Source organism: Sus scrofa, chromosome 1 (genome assembly GCF_054392235.1).
Source record: "Sus scrofa isolate SSC_HxYL_T2T_F1_AM1 chromosome 1, Sscrofa_HxYL_maternal_Yorkshire_Landrace_v2.0, whole genome shotgun sequence".
Classification (NCBI taxonomy): domain Eukaryota; kingdom Metazoa; phylum Chordata; class Mammalia; order Artiodactyla; family Suidae; genus Sus; species Sus scrofa.
Window position 1 is genome coordinate 132906390 of NC_139383.1, and position 17915 is coordinate 132924304.

General features: G+C 36.1%; 2 protein-coding genes across 6 annotated transcripts in view; both read right to left on the reverse strand.

Annotated features, from left to right (window-relative positions):
• SLC12A1 (solute carrier family 12 member 1) overlaps positions 1-1115 on the reverse strand; it is a 90207-nt gene extending 89092 nt beyond the window's left edge. For 3 of the 4 annotated variants that reach the window (NM_001445000.1, NM_001445001.1, NM_001444999.1), the window contains 1 exon segment: positions 1021-1084. The gene's annotated coding sequence lies outside the window, so the exon portion shown is untranslated. 4 annotated transcript variants of the gene reach the window in all.
• Positions 1116-5413: 4298 nt separating this feature from the next.
• On the reverse strand, positions 5414-12502 carry CTXN2 (cortexin 2). 2 transcript variants are annotated; one of them, NM_001445008.1, is made up of 2 exons: positions 12250-12502; positions 5414-5847 (listed from the first exon to the last, which is right to left on the reverse strand). In NM_001445008.1, exon 2 carries the CDS (start codon positions 5788-5790, stop codon positions 5545-5547), a length of 246 nt encoding a protein of 81 aa, NP_001431937.1. In that variant the 5' UTR covers positions 5791-5847; positions 12250-12502; the 3' UTR covers positions 5414-5544. The 2 variants fall into 2 exon arrangements, with proteins under 2 accessions (NP_001431937.1, XP_084826568.1); XM_084970442.1 differs by lacking the exon at positions 12250-12502 and adding an exon at positions 9830-9850 and having other exon boundaries at positions 5428-5847.
• Positions 12503-17915: the final 5413 nt, after the last annotated feature.

Below are 17915 nucleotides of genomic sequence, written 5' to 3' on the forward strand. Positions count from 1 at the left end.
AAATTACCTGTCTAGGAACCTTAGTTACCTGGACAATTAAATCCCATAATAAATAACTGGGGACCTACTTCAGCAAACAGAATTTCCAATGGAATCATTAAAATGTTGCCTATGTTGGTAGCATTTGCTAGTACTCAGTGCAGTTGGATTCAATATGACTTTGGGAAAGATACAATTCTACCAATTAAATAGAGTAAGAGCTGATAAAAAATATTCTCAGCCTGAAACACAGTTCGTGGACAGTACTAAATGCTGAAACTGCAGAGTATTTTATGATTGATATTAATACACATGAGATGATGAAAACATTTTTAAAATAATTTTAAAATTTCTAAAAAAATACGTTCTTGTCACGTTATAAAAATATATCCTGTTAAGATGTCTCTGTGAATTCTTGGATCTTTCACTAGCCTTCAAAACATTTCATCTGTTCATACATTTGTTTAACAAATGCTATTATGGAACCTTTTAAAAAACAGGCGTGTTCAGGGTAAGGAAATAAATTTCAGTCTTTAATAAAGTTGTTTACTATAGTTAGTAAATAATCATGCTCTACTGATTCTTTTTAATGAAATATTCTCAGTCTTCATTGAGAGGTTTATATTTGACTGTGAGATAGACTACATAATGAGATAGACTACATAATCATTTCCACAATCCACAATATAAGCCCATCTTAGAACATTTTTTTCCTTAGAATAATATCTCTCTATATAATTTGGCTTTTCAAAGAAAATTCTAGAAATACAGATTTTAAAAAATTAAAAGAACAACTTGCCTCTCTCCTGCAGTTATTAAAGCTATTTCTTTGAATTGGAAAGAAAAAAAATTTCAACTTCAACTCTCAAATAATCCTTCCTGGAGAAATTATAAGTAAAGCTGTTACCTCTTTAGTTTTTATAGAACATCTTATTTCTCTTATAGTCCTTGATGTCCTCCCTTTTACTCCACTCCTCACAATCTACTTTATGACATAATATTAAGTATGAAATATACACTGCCCAGAAATGTTTAACTTACCCCCCAGGAGCCTTCCTCTCAGGCAGCATAACCTGCTTCAGCATCACCCAGGCATATATGCAGCACGTAGCTTTCAGCCCCAAACCTTAGGCTTCTTCTTATTGGTTAGAGTCTGTCTTTAAAAGATGACTGAGCAGTGGCTGGCCTGTAATAGTCCTGTAGGTCCTGCCCAGTCGTTAGCACAGAAGAACCTTCAGTACCACGTCAACTAGTAACCAGGAGTAAACCATTAATCCTTGTAGACAGGAAGTCAAAATTTCTTTAATTCATAAGGGGAGCTGAATTGCTCAACAGCAGTCATCCAACAAAATATCAGTCGTGCTTCAGTCATCTGAGGCCAAATAATTTGAAAACTGCCATCTCATTTCACGTGATTCCTAGTGACCTTCTATTGTTCAGCCTGTACAGCAAAATACAGGCCTCGTATTTAGAAGTATAAATAATTCTATACTTTGTGACTAGAAAATGGTACTGGAGATTATTTTATCTTGCTTGTAGTAGATATGATCTTGATTCTTCTCTGCATGGGAAGTGAGCAGATTGAGAGTAGGATCAATGATTCATTGATAGTATTTCTATCTAATGGGAAAATTGTTTCAAGCAGGAATCAAACTATGGGTAACTTTCCCAGTGGCACTGCTAAATGAACTTTTTGCCTCCTCTTGGCAAAACATTTTTATCAAACGTGGTTTTTCAGTTTTGTTAAGGGAATGATGTTGCTCAAATACATGAGGTGCCAATTGTTAAGAGAGCAGACAGTTCCTTTGTGCCGGTTCTGTTATTGGTTTTCAGTTTGGATGATTGAAGGACTCCTCCTTGTGTTTATCAGAAACTCTCCAAGTGATTTCCAGTTGCCTGAGCAGCACAGTTGTGGTGTAATGTAGAAATTAGGAGCACATCTCTGGAGTCCAGGTACTTAATTTACATTCTGGCCCTGCCACTTCCTATCTAGGTGAACTCTGGCAAGTTAATCAGTCTCTTTGTGCCTTAACTTCCTCCTCTGTAAAATGCAGTTGTGAATAATACTGTGTTGTAAACTTATTGTGAGGGTTAACTGTGTTAACTTGTATATGGGGTGAAAGTGCTAATTTTAGAAAGCACCGTTGGTAGTTAATACTTTCTTTTACTATAATGGCAATTTTTACAGTTTACTGAGGACTTTTACATAGTCATCCAAAATTCTGGGGTGAATCCTTAAGAGATTGGGATAGGTACTATGCCAATTAAAATAGGGGGAAAGGTAGGTTGGTGAATAGATACCAGATTATAGAAGGGGGTCTGTAGGTTACCTAAGTAAAACCCCTTAGAGGTTTTTAGTCAGGTAAATGTCATACTAATTAGTCAGGCTAATGTCATGAGGGTGTATCAGAAACTGAGAGAATTATAAATAAGTATCTAGAGCCCATGTTGCTCTTAAAGGCCACTGGTATAAGACATTTATCTGTTCAACAGAGTTCTGACTTCCAATATAGCAGGCATAGGGATAATCACATTTCAGACTCAGCTAGGTGGGCTGGTTATTCAGATCAGCCAAGAGGAGGCTAGGACCTAAAACAAGGCTTATTTACTGGCCCTGGACAGGAGCTGTGAACTTGTAGTTATTTCTGCCATCTCTAATCTCTCTTTCTTCCAACCATTCCCTCAACTCTGGCCCTCTTCCAGGAGCACCCCCCCCCCAAATTAATTCTCAGCTTTATCCTCTACCAAAGATTATGCATGCCTCTGATAGTCCTCAATTTCCTTTTTCCTCACTAACTAAGTACCTGACTACAGTGTAGTGTGAATTGGTTTTAGTCTTAGTCTTACATCAACTGGACATTTTCATTCTAAGCCTTTTATCTCTAACTGTGAAATGAAAGTCTTTGTTTTATATTAAGGGCATTCAGACATGAGAGAGCAGATGGGAAATGGTTTGGGGGATATGGATTAAATTACATCATCCATAAAGCCAACTTTTAAGGCCTTTCAGCCAGATGGGTAAGGTAGCAGGGGGAAACTGTCTGGAGGTGCTCCTTGACTTTTTTTTCCTCTTGTCCTCCTAGATAGGGTTCTTGAGTAGGCAGCTAGGGGATGATCTGGTTAAGACATTGCAATCTATTCCTAGAAGGGTTAGCATTTCAGGAAATTTCCAAGTTCTCCATGCTATAACCATCCTTTATATCTTCTGTTGTTTCTGTCTCTAAAAATACAGATTCTAATCTGTCTTTATTCTCCCCTTTCCTCTAAAACTCTAAAGGCGTATAATAGGCCATGAATAAATGCCATGAAGGAAGACACTTTTGGTTGAAAGAATTTCTCTTTCATAGGGTTGGAAATAATACTAAGGCGAAGTTTTTGATATCTGAAAAATTTATGGGTGTCGAACTTTCAGGATCAATGTCCATACTTCATAAAATTTTCTTATCTTTGGTTTTTGGAGGTTTTTTTTCTTTTTGAAATTAAGATCTGGCTTTTTAACATAACAAGTTTAGTCACCAACATGGAAGGTCTTTTTGGGTCTCTTCCTTGGGAAACAAATGGAGCAACAAATGGTACTTGGGCATATATCTTAGCCAGCACTTCAAAAGCCTGGGTCACAAAAGAGATGACTAGCATCCTGAAATTTACAACTTTCAGTGTGTCCAGCTGACTTGGCTCAAAAAACTGTTCTTAGACCAGATTACTAACTGGCTGCAAAGTGTCCCAGGCTGATACTTCCATATCTACTGGGGTTCAGAGAGCTTCCTTGAGGTGTAAGTTTGGTCCAGAAAATCAATTGTCAGCACAGATGTGTTCCAAATCTACTAGGAGATGAAAAGTGTCAGGGAATCTCACTGAGACAGCTGGTTTTGGAGTGCCATAGACCCAAGCAATAATCATATTTGTAAGAGATGTAGCCATATTGAGGAGAGTATCTGGAAGTATAGTGTGATATTTGCAAACAATGACTATGACTTAGATAATAGCCCAATTTTAATTCTTAATACAATCACTCCATAGCTTGGTGACCTTGGGAAGTTACTCAGTCTCTCTCAGCTTCATTTCCCCATATGTGATGTTGAGATGGTAAGATAGAAATAGTAGTACTGAACTCAAAGGATTGATAAGAATATCAAATTGTGTAAAAAATGGCAAGCCCCTAATTTAGTGCTAATACTTGGTAGATATTAATCTCCTTTCTTTTTTCTTTTCTTTTTCTTTTTTGTTGTTGTTGTTATGTTTGGCAGTTCTGCGTTCTCAAATGACACAAACATTTTTGTATTTATTTATTTATCTCATGGCATATTCCCCCATTAAGTGATAATAAAGAATCAGAATTTTTTATTTGGAAAAAAATTTAAATTTTTTTAAATTATAAAATGAAGAGAATAAATACTAGAGAGACTGAATAAATTACACTAAGCCATTGCTTATTAAGGCTTGAAAATCTCTATAACAATTAACCAACAGGGATAATACATGATAGCAAGGTATGTTTAAACTGTTACTTGGTTTTCAAATTACTTTCTTACTCATTATATGTCACTTGGTCCTCCCAACATTCCTAAAAGAGGATTCTTTATCCTTGTTTTGCAGATGTAGAACTTAAATTCCCTTTAGGTAACTTTCTAGATCATAATGCTTGTTCTTGATTAGACCAATATTAGAATTCAAATTTCAGAATTTAGCTTCCTAAATTGAAAATTTTTCATGACTTCTTAAATCCTCATTCATCTCAGATCTCTGGATTTTCAGATATATTTGTAGAGTTCATAGGGCACTAAAATTAAAAGGGATGTTAATGATCCTATTGTTAGCTTGCTCACTGAAGTCCACAGAAATAAGATGACTTGGCCAAAGTTGATGCTCTAATGGTGGCAGAGTGGAGACTGGACTTCTTGTTTCTTGTTTTCACCAGGTCATGATGAAAACTCCCTTCTTAATGCTATTTATAAAAGGAGAGGAAAATGGAGTATCAGTATGATCCTAAACTAGGGGATTTTATTGCAAAAAATTCTATAAGAAGAACCAGAAATTTCAAGTTGTGACATTTGAGGAACTTTATGGCCTATGGCTACTTGTAGGGTTTGTGTGTTAGTTTTTTCACATGTGAACATTATTGACCTATGGTTATTATTAAGAAAATCATATTTCTTTATTCTTTGGACCGAGGTGATCCTTATCTTTGACACTTAATTCTCTAGTGCAAGGGGGTCAGGAATATGGAGAGAGGGTGGGTTTCTGGGTGTTGCATAGGGGCAGATGCAGAAAGACTCTAGCACAGTTCATTGGCTGAAAAAGGAAGCAGAGATTCAAGGCAGATGGTCCAGATAAGAATAAAGATAGCATATATGGGTGGAGCCATCTTTATATTCTATTAATCAGAAATCTCAGGGTGAGGAATGCCAAAGTGGTTTATCATTTACACAGCATAATCATTAAAGTAACCATGTTTATTGAATTCAGTGAATAAAATGAGCCTCTTCCAGCATGCCGAAGGAAATTACAGTTGTGACCATCCTGTGCCCCTCTGATATAACACTAAAAACTGCAAAGCTGGGACACTCAGGCAAGTGCGTATTCAAATGTCCCTTTATCAAACTCTTCAACTTCATTTTCCCATGTAGAGGAAGGCATGCTACTATACGGGTCTAACAGGATCTTGAAGCATCTGATAATAAGAAGTCCCAAGAAGATACACAAAATCCCAACAAAAGCGAAGCCAGTTTTTTGCTCCATAGTCAATGAGAAAGCTGACACTTCATTGACACTCATCTTAGCTGAAGAGTTGCCACAATAGGGACTACTCATTATTCACTGTCACATCATTTTGGCTCTTCAAAATTCCTGCTGGAGTCACCTCTTGGCCTAGAAACAAAATTGGACTCAGTTTAGTCTTATCCATATATGGTATTAGGTAGGTAATTGTTTTATAAAATTTGGCAGTTTTCAAACTCTTTGCCTCATTAAAGATACTCAAAAACATCATCAGATATGGATCAGAATCAAATTAGTATTGGAGATGCTACTTCTATTGTAGTAATTACAGAATTGCCTTTGTGACACATAAAACTGTACCTATATATACTAAACATTAAATCAAGCATGAAGGGGTATAGTCAGATAATTAACCCAAAAAGCTTTGATCCATTGTGACATGGTTTCATCACTGCCTCTTTGACTCAAGTTTTCATCTGATTTTCATTTCATTTTGCATGTATCAATAAAACCACAAATAATTGCAGGGTATAAGCTGGTTAAGCTGGTTAAGCTCTCTAAAGTCTTTGGCAGAAGGGGCACTGCACCTGTGCCATATGGAAGTTCCCAAGCCAGGGGTTGAATCAGAGCTGTAGCTGCAGGACAACAACATTAGATCCCAGTCGCATCTGTGACCTATACTGCAGCTCAGGGCAACAAGGCCAGATTCTTAACCCACTGAGCAGGGCCAGGGATTGAACCCACATCCTCATGGATACCAAGTGGGTTCATTACCACTGAGCCACAGTGGGAATTCCAAAGTCCATGTTTTAAGGTCTATCACCAAAGTCATTTTGTCTGATAGATTCCAATCTTTCTGTATAAGGCCTTTTTTCTTTTTAATCCCATTAGACGTATGTTCTTGTATTTTCTTTTCCACTACCACTTCATACACTAAATGTTAATTTCTTAAAGAGAACTTGTGTTTTTAAAATTATTAAAAAGAGTAGTACCTAACATAGTAGCTTGCAAGTAACAAGCAGCAGTGGCTGTGAACCATTAATCAGCTCCCCACCATCTCCATTAGCTTTCACCCCCTAAATGGTCTTAACATCCAAGTTAAACAGCATGTTTTCTATGAAATTTGGCTTCAAGGCAAGCTCCCCAGACCCCTTTCCAACCTATTATTTCTCACTTTCTCTAAGCCCCTACCATACTGAGATTTTGAAACTACAGTAATAGTGTTCAGAAAGTGTGGGCTGAATTGAAGCAAAATAGACCTTTTTCCATTTGATGTCTTAATGTTAATTAAATTAATTAATCAAAATTAAGTTTAGTTAATTAAATCAAATGGTTACTAACTCACAGCCACTCTTCTTGAGAGAACTGTCACCAAACAGCTTGTAATTGAGAATAATAGGAGTTCCCATAGTGGCACAGCGGAAATGAATCCAACTAGGAACCAGGAGGTTGCGGGTTTGATTCCTGGCCTCAGTGGGTTAAGGATCCAGCCTTATCGTGACCTGTGGTGTAGGTTGCAGATGCTGTTCAGAGCTGGCGCTGCTGTGGCTCTGGCATAGGACAGCAGCTACAGTTCCAATTAGACTCCTAGCCTGGGAACTTCCATATGCTGAAGGTGTAGTCCTGAAAAAGACAAAAGAAAAAAAAAATAATAGACTGCTGGTGTTCTTGTCTTTATTGTTGCTTCTTTTGAAAATTTTAGAGGTTAAGCTAATTGAAATGACTGATCTTTCAGGGTTTTTTTCTTTTTGGATTCAATTTTTAGAAAACAACTGAGACAGAACAAGGAATAGGAGGTAAAGGATGGAGAAAGGGAGTAATTAATAGGAATGAGCCTTATAGATTTTAAAACTGTTTACCACCTAATACACCAGTTAATATCAAACAATATTTTATTTTATAGCAGTTTGGATTACAAAAGACCATTACCTTCAAACCTAAAGTATCATAAATATTCAGTATATTCTGGGGTATGCTGGTTATTTGACTTTTTTATTTGTTAGAAGGAAAAAATGTAGTTTCAACCCCATTTTGAATTTAAACCAAATCATTTTTTGCCCTAATAAATATGGTATAGTGAATGTATTTTAATTTTTAATTAAAAATTTTTTACCCTCAGCTAAGAAGGGTAAAATACTTCACAGATACATAGGTAAGAGATTTCCAAAGCTTTTGGAATTGGATAGTATAAACAATGAATGGATGTACAGAACCACTGTTAGTAAATTAATAAAGTCACCATTTTTTATACTACCTTGGAAGAACAGATAAAGGGTTTTCTTGTGGCTTTAAAATAGTTTATAAGCCCTCTTTGACTACCTATTGTTGGTGCCAATATAAGTGAAATACAGGACAAAACTGGGTGCTGAATGAGATTAAAATATAATAATGAATATAGCAGTTATATATTAATTATTCACTGAACACACTTTTATATTGAATATTTGCTCCTGCACTGTTCTTGGTGCTAGAGTATAATAATGAACCACATAACAATGTGCACCTGCCATAATAAGTGTTAAAACCTGCTGGAAACAGACTCAATTATTTTAAAAATATCTATCTCTAGGAGTTCCCGTCGTGGCGCAGTGGTTAACGGATCCGACTAGGAACCATGAGGTTGTGGGTTCGGTCCCTGCCCTTGCTCAGTGGGTTAACGATCCCGCGTTGCCGTGAACTGTGGTGTAGGTTGCAGACGCGGCTCGGATCCCGCGTTGCTGTGGCTCTGGCGCAGGCCAGTGGCTACAGCTCCGATTAGACCCCTAGCTTGGGAACCTCCATATGCCGTGGGAGCAGCCCAAAGAAATAGCAAAAAGACAACAACAAAAAAAATCTATCTCTATATATCATATCAGGTAGTCATAAATGCTATGAAAGAAAGCAAGTTAAGAGAAAAGAGAATGATGGTGAATAAAAGGCATTTCTTTATGAAAGAAATCGCCAAAGGATTCCCTAAAGAGATAACATCTGACCTGAAGCCTGAATGATGTTAAGAAGACAACCATGAAAATATCTGGAGTTTGAGGAAATAGTCATTGCACAGGCTTTGAGGTAGGAGGGTTTCATCCACAATATGTTCAGATAAAGAAACTGACTGATAACAATTTAAACTCCCTGCTTGTGCAAGACTGTTTAATGGTATCACAAGACAAAGAAAAGGCAGAAGTGTTTAATCTACTTTGGTCTTTTTAAACAATGGAGGATGCTCTTTAGAAATGACCCCAAAATCAAACAATAAAAGGCGACAAGGAAATAATAGAATAATGTTTATCCACATTAGATGAGTTAGAATTCCCAGGATAAGACGATTTATAACTTGCATGGACAAAAAACTTGCAAAACTTTGAGAAATGCCTGACCATAGAGTGCTGCCAGAAATACGGACATGGACAGACAAATATCTCATTTTCAGAAAGAGCAGTGGGGAAATGAGAAAATTATACATTGGTAACTTGGAATTAATCTTTGTAACAATTTTGTAATTAATTATTTTAACAGGTAATTTGTTAGCATTTAAGAAGTCACTAAAAGTTGAGATGAATTTAATAAGAAGTAATACCAAATTCATTTCCTTTTTCGAAAGTTTACTACAAACATGGACTGTCAGAGAAGTAGCATGTACATGGTTTAGTCCATGCAAATAGCATGGCAATCCATTTAACAGTCTCCCTTGATATTTTTTTGTAGGAGGGGGAAGATGTTGAGATATGCCTAGCTAATATTTTCGTGTAGATTCATATTTCACTTAAATGTCCCAATGAAAATTGGGTTCTTGGAGTTCCCTTCACAGCACAGCGGAAATGAATCTGACTAGGAACCATGAGGTTGCCGGTTCGATCTCTGGCCTTGCTCAGTGGGTTATGGATCGGGCATTGCCGTGGCTTTGGCATAGGCCAGCAGCAACAGCTCCCATTAGACCCCTAGCCTGGGAACCTCCATGTGCTGCAGGTGTGGCTCTAAAAATATCAAAAACAAAACAAAACAAAACAAAAAAATTGGGTTCTATAGTCATAGAGACAGTTTTCCCATGTACTATCACAAAGTTCTAATGCTGTCTATACCCTCATCTGTGTTTTTGAACAGTAACTAAGTTGAAGACATTGAAGTGTTGATTATTAAATTGGACACAAACCTGAGCTGAAGACTCAGGATCAGTAGGAGCTGAAGTTAGCTCATAGGATCAAGATTCAAGATAATTCTGATGACAGGCATTCTGGATTGAAACCAAAATGTAAAATTTAATAGAAACACTTCTAAAGCCCCATATTTAAATGGGAAGGAGGGAGATGCAACAAACTTAGACTGGGGACTCTTGATTTAGAAGTTCCTGTGAACAGGTATTTTCTTAACATCCTAAAAGGAAGAACTTAAGATTTTTATATTTATCTTAAAATTCTACCTTATACCAAAGATGAAAACAAAAATATAATCCATGGAGAACATCTGAAAGAATAATATTCATATGTTGAAAAAAGTCTGCAAGAATTGTGTCCACACAAGCAAATATGTGAAAAGTGAAGCAATTGCCTAACATGTTCAGAAAATAAATGCTCTTGGGAATTTAAACAATATATATAGCAGTTAAAATGCTAATATTTTCAGGCCTTAATTTTTCAAATATTTGCCCCAAATTTCCATTTTGCTTGTTCTGTGAAGTAAATAATTGCATCATTTCAACACCAAGTCTAATGTTTTTGAGAATATACTATTAAGTTTGCTGAGCTGGGTACCTTCCATTTTCATTTTCTCCTTGAACAGAAGCAAAAAAAAAAAAAAAAAAAAAAAAAAAGGCAGATTTTGCAAAACAGACATTTTAAAGGTTAACTCAAAAGGAAAACATCATCTTAATATCCTGTTTACAGGGAAATAGAAAATGAAAGAAATATGAGAAAAATTTAGACCATGGATTTATAAAACTCTGAATAAATAAACCCTTTTTGTCTCAAAAAAAAATTTGAGACAAAAGTAATAAACTTTCAAAAAAAGAGTAGAATGTAAAATTGTGTGGTAAAAGTTATTTTAAATATGCTATCTCACAAAAAAATGGACAGAATTATCAACATTGTATAGTTTCAATATCAGGGTCTGAGTGTTTTGTGATAGAGCATTTTAGTATATTTCTACGGTACTATTGCAAATGATAAAATATTATTGCCTCAAGCTGTGTTCATTGAAATAAATGTTTGGATACTTTAGAAATGAGAAAATGAAAAGCCTATAATTTCCTTAATGGTAATTGTTAGAAACTGGGATTTCTAAGTCCTGATGAGTCATAGGACTGGGCCAAGGATATATTTGTAGATACCAATAGGCCCAAATCTCACTGAGTTGTTTTATGTTTAGAAACCAATAAATAAACAAGGTCTTTCTATTACCAGTCATACAAATCATTCAACTGTGAGTAGTGAAGAAAAGATAACAGTATTTGTACACCTTATTTATAGCTTTTCATATATGTGAATGTTATCACATAATATTCAACAATGTGCAATTGCAGAAACCAATATTGAAAAGTATATGCCCATAAAAAAAACCTTCTATATTTTATTTCAATCAACAGGTTTTTTTCCTACTGTTTATTTATCTATTAATAATTTTCCAAATAATTAATCTGAAATAACAACTATTATAGTGAAATATGGTGTTCTGGGTGAAAAGTATTTTGATACTGGTCATTAGATATAATAATCTCTAATGCTAATGATATGAGCATTCATAACCTAATGAAATGAGACAGATAGGAAAGCCCAAGCTTAAAAAATAATGAATTCTCCCGTATACAAATATATTCACACCACATCAAATATCAAGATTATTAAATCCTGTTAAAAGTGAAGAGGGAAAAGAAGCATTACTGAGGCCACGTCTGCACAGAGCTAGTTAATTTCTGGAAAGGAATATGTTGGAATCTAAGGAAAACCTTAAATCACAAACCCAGTGGTCTTCATCATGATGAAGTGCAAGTATTTCAGGCCTTCCCAGGGATCCAAAACCTTGAGATATGCCCCAGAATCCACCCCCTTTCCTAACCTTGCAAATTTCAACCTTAAGAGAATTTCCCTCTTAAGAGAATGTTTAAATGGCCCCTCAAGGACTCTGACATTGTTGTTCCAAAGCACTGGAAATCTGGTCTGAAAATTTTCAAAATGCCTCACTAGAGAAACCTGTTCTGTCATTATCCTTCTGCCTTGTTTGTCTCTATTTCTCTTTGGACATATTAAACTGAAGAAGAATAGAAACCACCTACAAAACATTGTGGAAGAAGCATCAGCAAGCACACACACAGCACATCTATTTTTGTTTGTTTGTTTGTTGTTGTTGTTGTTTTTTGGCAGCAGCAGCAACATTAGGGCTTTTCCTCCTTTAGAATTTGAACTCATCAGACCTGCAGGCTCATTCCTCTTCCCCCTCCCCCATCTCCTTTCCTGCTCCCTAGCTTCAGAAATAACAAGAAAATGAGACATGCTTCTCATCTGGACCACGCAATGGAATCCTGTCAGTTAAAGCGGAGGGTAGGGGGAGAAAGTTACTTCCCAGGCAGAGAAGTCTCACCTTCCATGCTTGTTGCCATGGAGATGAAATCCAGCGAGTAGATTTAAGTGTTGGCAGGTTTGTCTGTGTTCGCTGATCGGTTCAGTAACAATGTAAAAGGCGTGTCCTGGGAACCTGCGTGGAGGCACAGGGCCGCGGTTAGCTCTTTCCTGGCCTATGTGTGTAAATGTCTGTATCGGTCGGTGAGGGACTGAAGACGTGGCTGCCCGCGAAGTACGTGTGCGCGCGCGAGTTTATTAGCTGGAAAATGTGCATGGATTTCTTCGATGTGGCAGTGTATAAATATTTGCCCGCGGTGTGTACGTGTGTGAGGGCGTTTGACCGTGTGTGTACGTAAGAGAAAGAGATGGGAAATCAGAGCGGGGAGGGAACTGGCTACCGCAACAGGCTCTATCTATATCTTAGTCCTTAGCTCTGCTAAAAAGAAAAAGAAAAGAAAAAAAAAAAGATAGGGGCTCATTTTCACTCATATCACACTCTGCAGGTTAACAATTGGAATTCATCACCAATTTCGCTTTCTAAGGCAGTGGGGGTTTAGTGAATTTATTGTTAAAATCCTTGTTTTCTTCCTCTCCCTGCATCTGTGGCTGTTCCGCGGGCATTTTGCTGAGCTCGGTGACCGCAGTCTCAGGGAGTAGGCACTAAATTCTTATGTTTTCCTTTTCATCCTATAAAGGAAAGATGTGAATAAACGCTGTATTGGTTTTGCTGGGGACTGCATGCGTCACTTGAAGTTATTTTTCCCTATTCTTCTCCTTTACTATGAAAACCCAACAGAATACTCTCCCCTTAAGACGAGGTATCTAACCTCTGTCCGTGGTGCTGAAACATTGCATAGTACGATCTAGCTCCCACAAACAAGGCAGAAGACACCAAGCGAGCAAGGCTGTGATTAAATCCACCCGGAGGTGTGTGATACATTTTCTAAACAGTATTGAGTATATAGAAATCAAATCTAAACTTCATTTAAAGCAAATAAAACGAAACAAAAACAAGAAAACAAGCAAAAAACCCCTCTCTCCTCATCCTTACTTGGGGCTCTTCACTTTCTCCAAACTCAGTTAAAAGTTTCCAAGCCTATTATTCATCTTTGGATATTATATCCGGATCTCGAAAGTCTCAAACACTTGTAGATTCCTTAAAAACTTAATTATTAACCTCATGAATTATTAAATATCTAATAATTGGGAAAAGTGTAGATGGAGAATTGAATCATTGTTCATGTATAAAAATGCTGAAAACACATAAGTAAAGGTGTATTGTAGTTCAATAACAAAGGGAAGACAAAATTTATGTTAAGGTATTTACTAAATTAGGAACTTTCATGATCTTCCAAAAAATGGGCAATGTATAACTGTGAATTCATACAAGACTACACTCAAATTTTTTTTTTTTAACAGAGTTCTCATCATGGCACAGCAGAAACAAATCTGATTAGGGACTATGAGGTTGTGGGTTTGATCCCTGGCCTCACTCAGTGGGTTAAGGATCCAGTGTTGCAGTGAGCTGTGGTGTAGGTTGTAGATGCGGCTCAGATCTGGCATTGCTGTGGCTCAGGCTTAGGCTGGCAGCAACAGCTCCAATTAGACCCCTAGCCTGGGAACCTCCATATGCCACTGGTGCAACCCTAAAAAGGACAAAAGACAAAAAAAAAAAGTTATTCTTTTAAATTTGAAACTATTAAACAGGGATTTCCAGTTGTTGCTCAGCAGAAATTAATCCAACTAGTATCCATGAGGATGTGGGTTCAGTCCCTGGCAATACTCAATGGGCCAGAATCCAGCATTGTGGTAAGCTGTGGTGTAGGTCACAGATGTGGCTGGGATCCCGAATTGCTGTGTCTGGAGTAGGCTGGCAGCTGTAGCTCACATTTGACCCCTAGTCTGGGAACTTCCATATGCCATGTGGCCCTAAAAAAACAAAAGTAAATAAATAAATTAATAAATAAACTATTAAACACCCTCTAATGTAGACCCACCAAAAGAGAGTGGAATAAGTATCTTTTTCCAGGAACATGTTCATAGCCATAGTTTTATTGACTTTTTTTTTTTTTTTTTTTTTTTTTTTTTAAGCTTTCTAAGGGCCACATCCTTTTTCGGTGCTATGTGCTAGAGTAGCACTTCTTGAAATTTAATGTGCCTACGAATCCTCTGGGGATCTTGTTAAAATGCGGGCTTTCATTAAGTGTGAGGCTGGGTTCAGATTCTGAATTTCTTTTTTTTTTTTTTTTGTCTTTTTGCCATTTTTTGGGCCGTTCCTGCGGCATATGGAGGTTCCCAGGCTAGGGGTCTAATCGGAGCTACAGCCGCCAGCCTATGCCAGAGCCACAGCAACGCAGGATCTGAGCAGAGTCTGCGACCTACACCACAGCTCATGGCAACGCTGGATCGTTAACCCACTGAGCAAGGGCAGGGACCGAACCCGCAACCTCATGGTTCCTAGTCGGATTCGTTAACCACTGCGCCACAACGGGAACTCCAGATTCTGAATTTCTAACAAAATCCCAGATGATTCTAGAGGTTGCTTGTATCAGGACTACACTTCAACTAACAAGGTTCTAGAGATACTGTATTCTGGTGATGCACTCATCATAGAGTATAGAGAAGAAGGTCATTTTCTTCCATCAATTATTCTATGTATGTTTCTAGACTATTGCAAGAATATTCTATTCAAATAAGTTCAGAGGCTAACCATTTGTTTGCACACAATTAACAAACTGTTTATGATTATTTGATTGATTTTGACAGTGTCCAGACACATGCTACAGATTATTCTACTCTGTATTTCCATACTACGATCTGAAATCACTCATTCTTTCTATAAGGCAAGCTTAAGAAAAGACAACAAAATTATGTGATTCTACCACTGAGGTGTGGGCCTCACTCCAAGAATTTGTTATAATGATTGGAAACTTTGACTTGTCATAACTTTAAATATGGTTCCATAGCAGATGTTCATGATACTGATTTTAAAACACTGGACATTACAGGTCTAATTCTTACCCAGTTTATAAAGTGGAATAGGGCCATTGTTTTATAGACCATTTGAATGATATCTGATCTGTGAATATAATTGACATAATACAGTTATACTTAGATTTTGAAGGTTCCTCTGGATGATTTTCTGTTTAATTTTTTATTTATATCTACATCACTTATAAAGTGCTTTCAGTTAAATGTTTTTGAATTGATGCCAAAGGAAAATTTTGACAATAAATTAGGTTCCTAGGTGTTAGTTGGTGTTAGTATATGACCTTGGCCTTTTTCAAGGTATATGAATGGAGGTGATGTTCTGGAAAGTGTCCAAAGTTCTTCGTTTAGGAAAGCATAATGGATTAAAAATTAATTATGTTTCATTCCTTTGCCATATACTGGGATACAAAGATTAATGAGATTTGGCTTCTGCTTGCCATGAGATACTTTGCAAAACAACATGGCAAGTTCTACAAAGTCCTATAGAAACATTTATTTCATTACCAAAGTAGTGATGAAGAAACGCAAAATAGTAAAACCCAGAATACCTGTATTTCAGATTCTTGCCAATGTCTGCTGCCCAAGTTTTATTAAAAAATTGTTGAAAGGTATTAAATATATGAATGCTTTTATAAATCACACATCATTAACATGTACTTCTGGATTGTCTATAATTTATTTTCAGAATAATACAAATTACTAGAGAGGTAAATATGTGGGTATCATTGTTTAGACCTTTTTCTGAAAGAACTGAATTTACTACGCTTTGACTTTACACTTCCAGCTTATATACAACTATATAAAACAACCCTCATCTTACACAATCCACTCTATTCTGCTATGGGGTTGTTACCAAATTGAAGACTTGCCCAATACATCCTTTACTATTCCTTATGACATCCCTTGGAAAACATTTCTTTCAATATCTACTTCATGACTTGAACTCTCATATCCCTCCTCTTCACTTAAGTCATCCCGAGGTAAGTAGTGTGTTCTCTTCTTATGTACAGTGTATATCATGTAGCTGATCACATGTGCCTTTTCTTTTGGTAAACCAGGAGGTCAAGGTCAAATCAACAGCTAACAACTAGTAACTATATAAGACATTGAGATCTTTGTGTTCTTTCTTCAATGCTCAGGTATTGGGTATATTATTTTCTTTTATCTGTTTTAATGTGTGTCCTCATATAAATATTCTCATAGAATCAGAAGTGGAGCAAATAAACTTAAAATAAGTAAATAAATAAATTTATTTCTCCACTTTTTGGCAAAAATGTTGATTACTGGGTGAATATATATGGTTGTTTTATACATTTGTTTCTAACAACATTCTAAAATATAGAAAAATAGTTATTCTGGTTAGCTAGGAAGATAAAAATCTAATTTATTATGACTAAATAGTAAATGTTAAGCCAGGAGAAGAAAATTTCAGTTTATGTAGCTACAGATAAGCTTTATAGCAAAACGTATTGTTTCCCTGTTTCTCCTTCTGTGCATTACTGTCCCTTGTATGACTAGAACTTTTTATTATGTCAGAGAGCAGAAGTATTAATTATCTTGTTAGAAGACATGGTAACTATAGAAATTCAAAAACATGACACCCCCACTCTAATGAATATACTCTAGAATGAGGGCATCACAAAGGAATTGAAAGCAAGAATTTTCTCTAACAAGCCAACTCAATTCTTTTCAGAGGAAAATTTTGCCTACTATGAATTCTTGCCACCCTGGTTCAAATTGACTTCTTGCTCTCAGGTTTTATATAGTGGGGTCCTCTCTTGAATTTATTAGGCCAACATGTTATCTTCAGCTTTTCATGGAAAACTACATTATTTTTTTTGTCTGGCTTATGTTTGTTTATTCTTTCTGAGTTAAAATTTTTGAAAGTAACTTGCTTTTTTATTTGAAATGTTACTATTTACTCAGGAACTGAATACTATAACTTTAAAATGCAAAACTTAGAAATTATATTAAAGACAAATGTAAATTACTTTTGTTATAAACATTAAAAGATTAACCCAATGTTTATTTAGCTTTAGATGATAGTAAGATAATTGGCTATGTCCAAAAGACACCTGTTTGTTTTTTAACACTACATTCCTATTTTGATTGCCATTTTTAGGTACACATGCCCTTATTTTCTACATAGTGGTTTTAATCTTTGTGGAGGATTAAGAATGATTTTGAAATTTCAGCAGGAAATATGTGCCCTCTCCCTAAAAATACACATACACAAAAAATTTCATTCACAATTCAGGGCATTCACAGACACTTGGAAGTCCATTTTATAACCCCAAAGTAATTTAAGGGGTGATTTTAAAATTTCTGCTATAAATGAATGGTCCATATTCTTATTCTTAGTTTTGCAACAAAGTATTGAGGTCTTAGGATCCTGTATTTTTTAAACCACTCTGTAAGTTTTCTGTTTTCTTTCCTTGGAGTTCTTTCTCTAGGTCATTTTACCATCTGATCTCTAGAGAGTAGTCAATTCTGAATATGCTCAAATAGGATTAGAGAGTACTGTAATAGGATGATTAAATTTGATTAGAAAATGACTGTGGGATTTTTGTCAACAGTGAAGAAATTATCTAAGTGGACTCATAGTGAATTGGGCATGATGACACTTCAGTGCAGATAATGATCTAATGCTGGTCTATTTGATGCATCCCATTGAAAATGAGATATGTTTTGCTG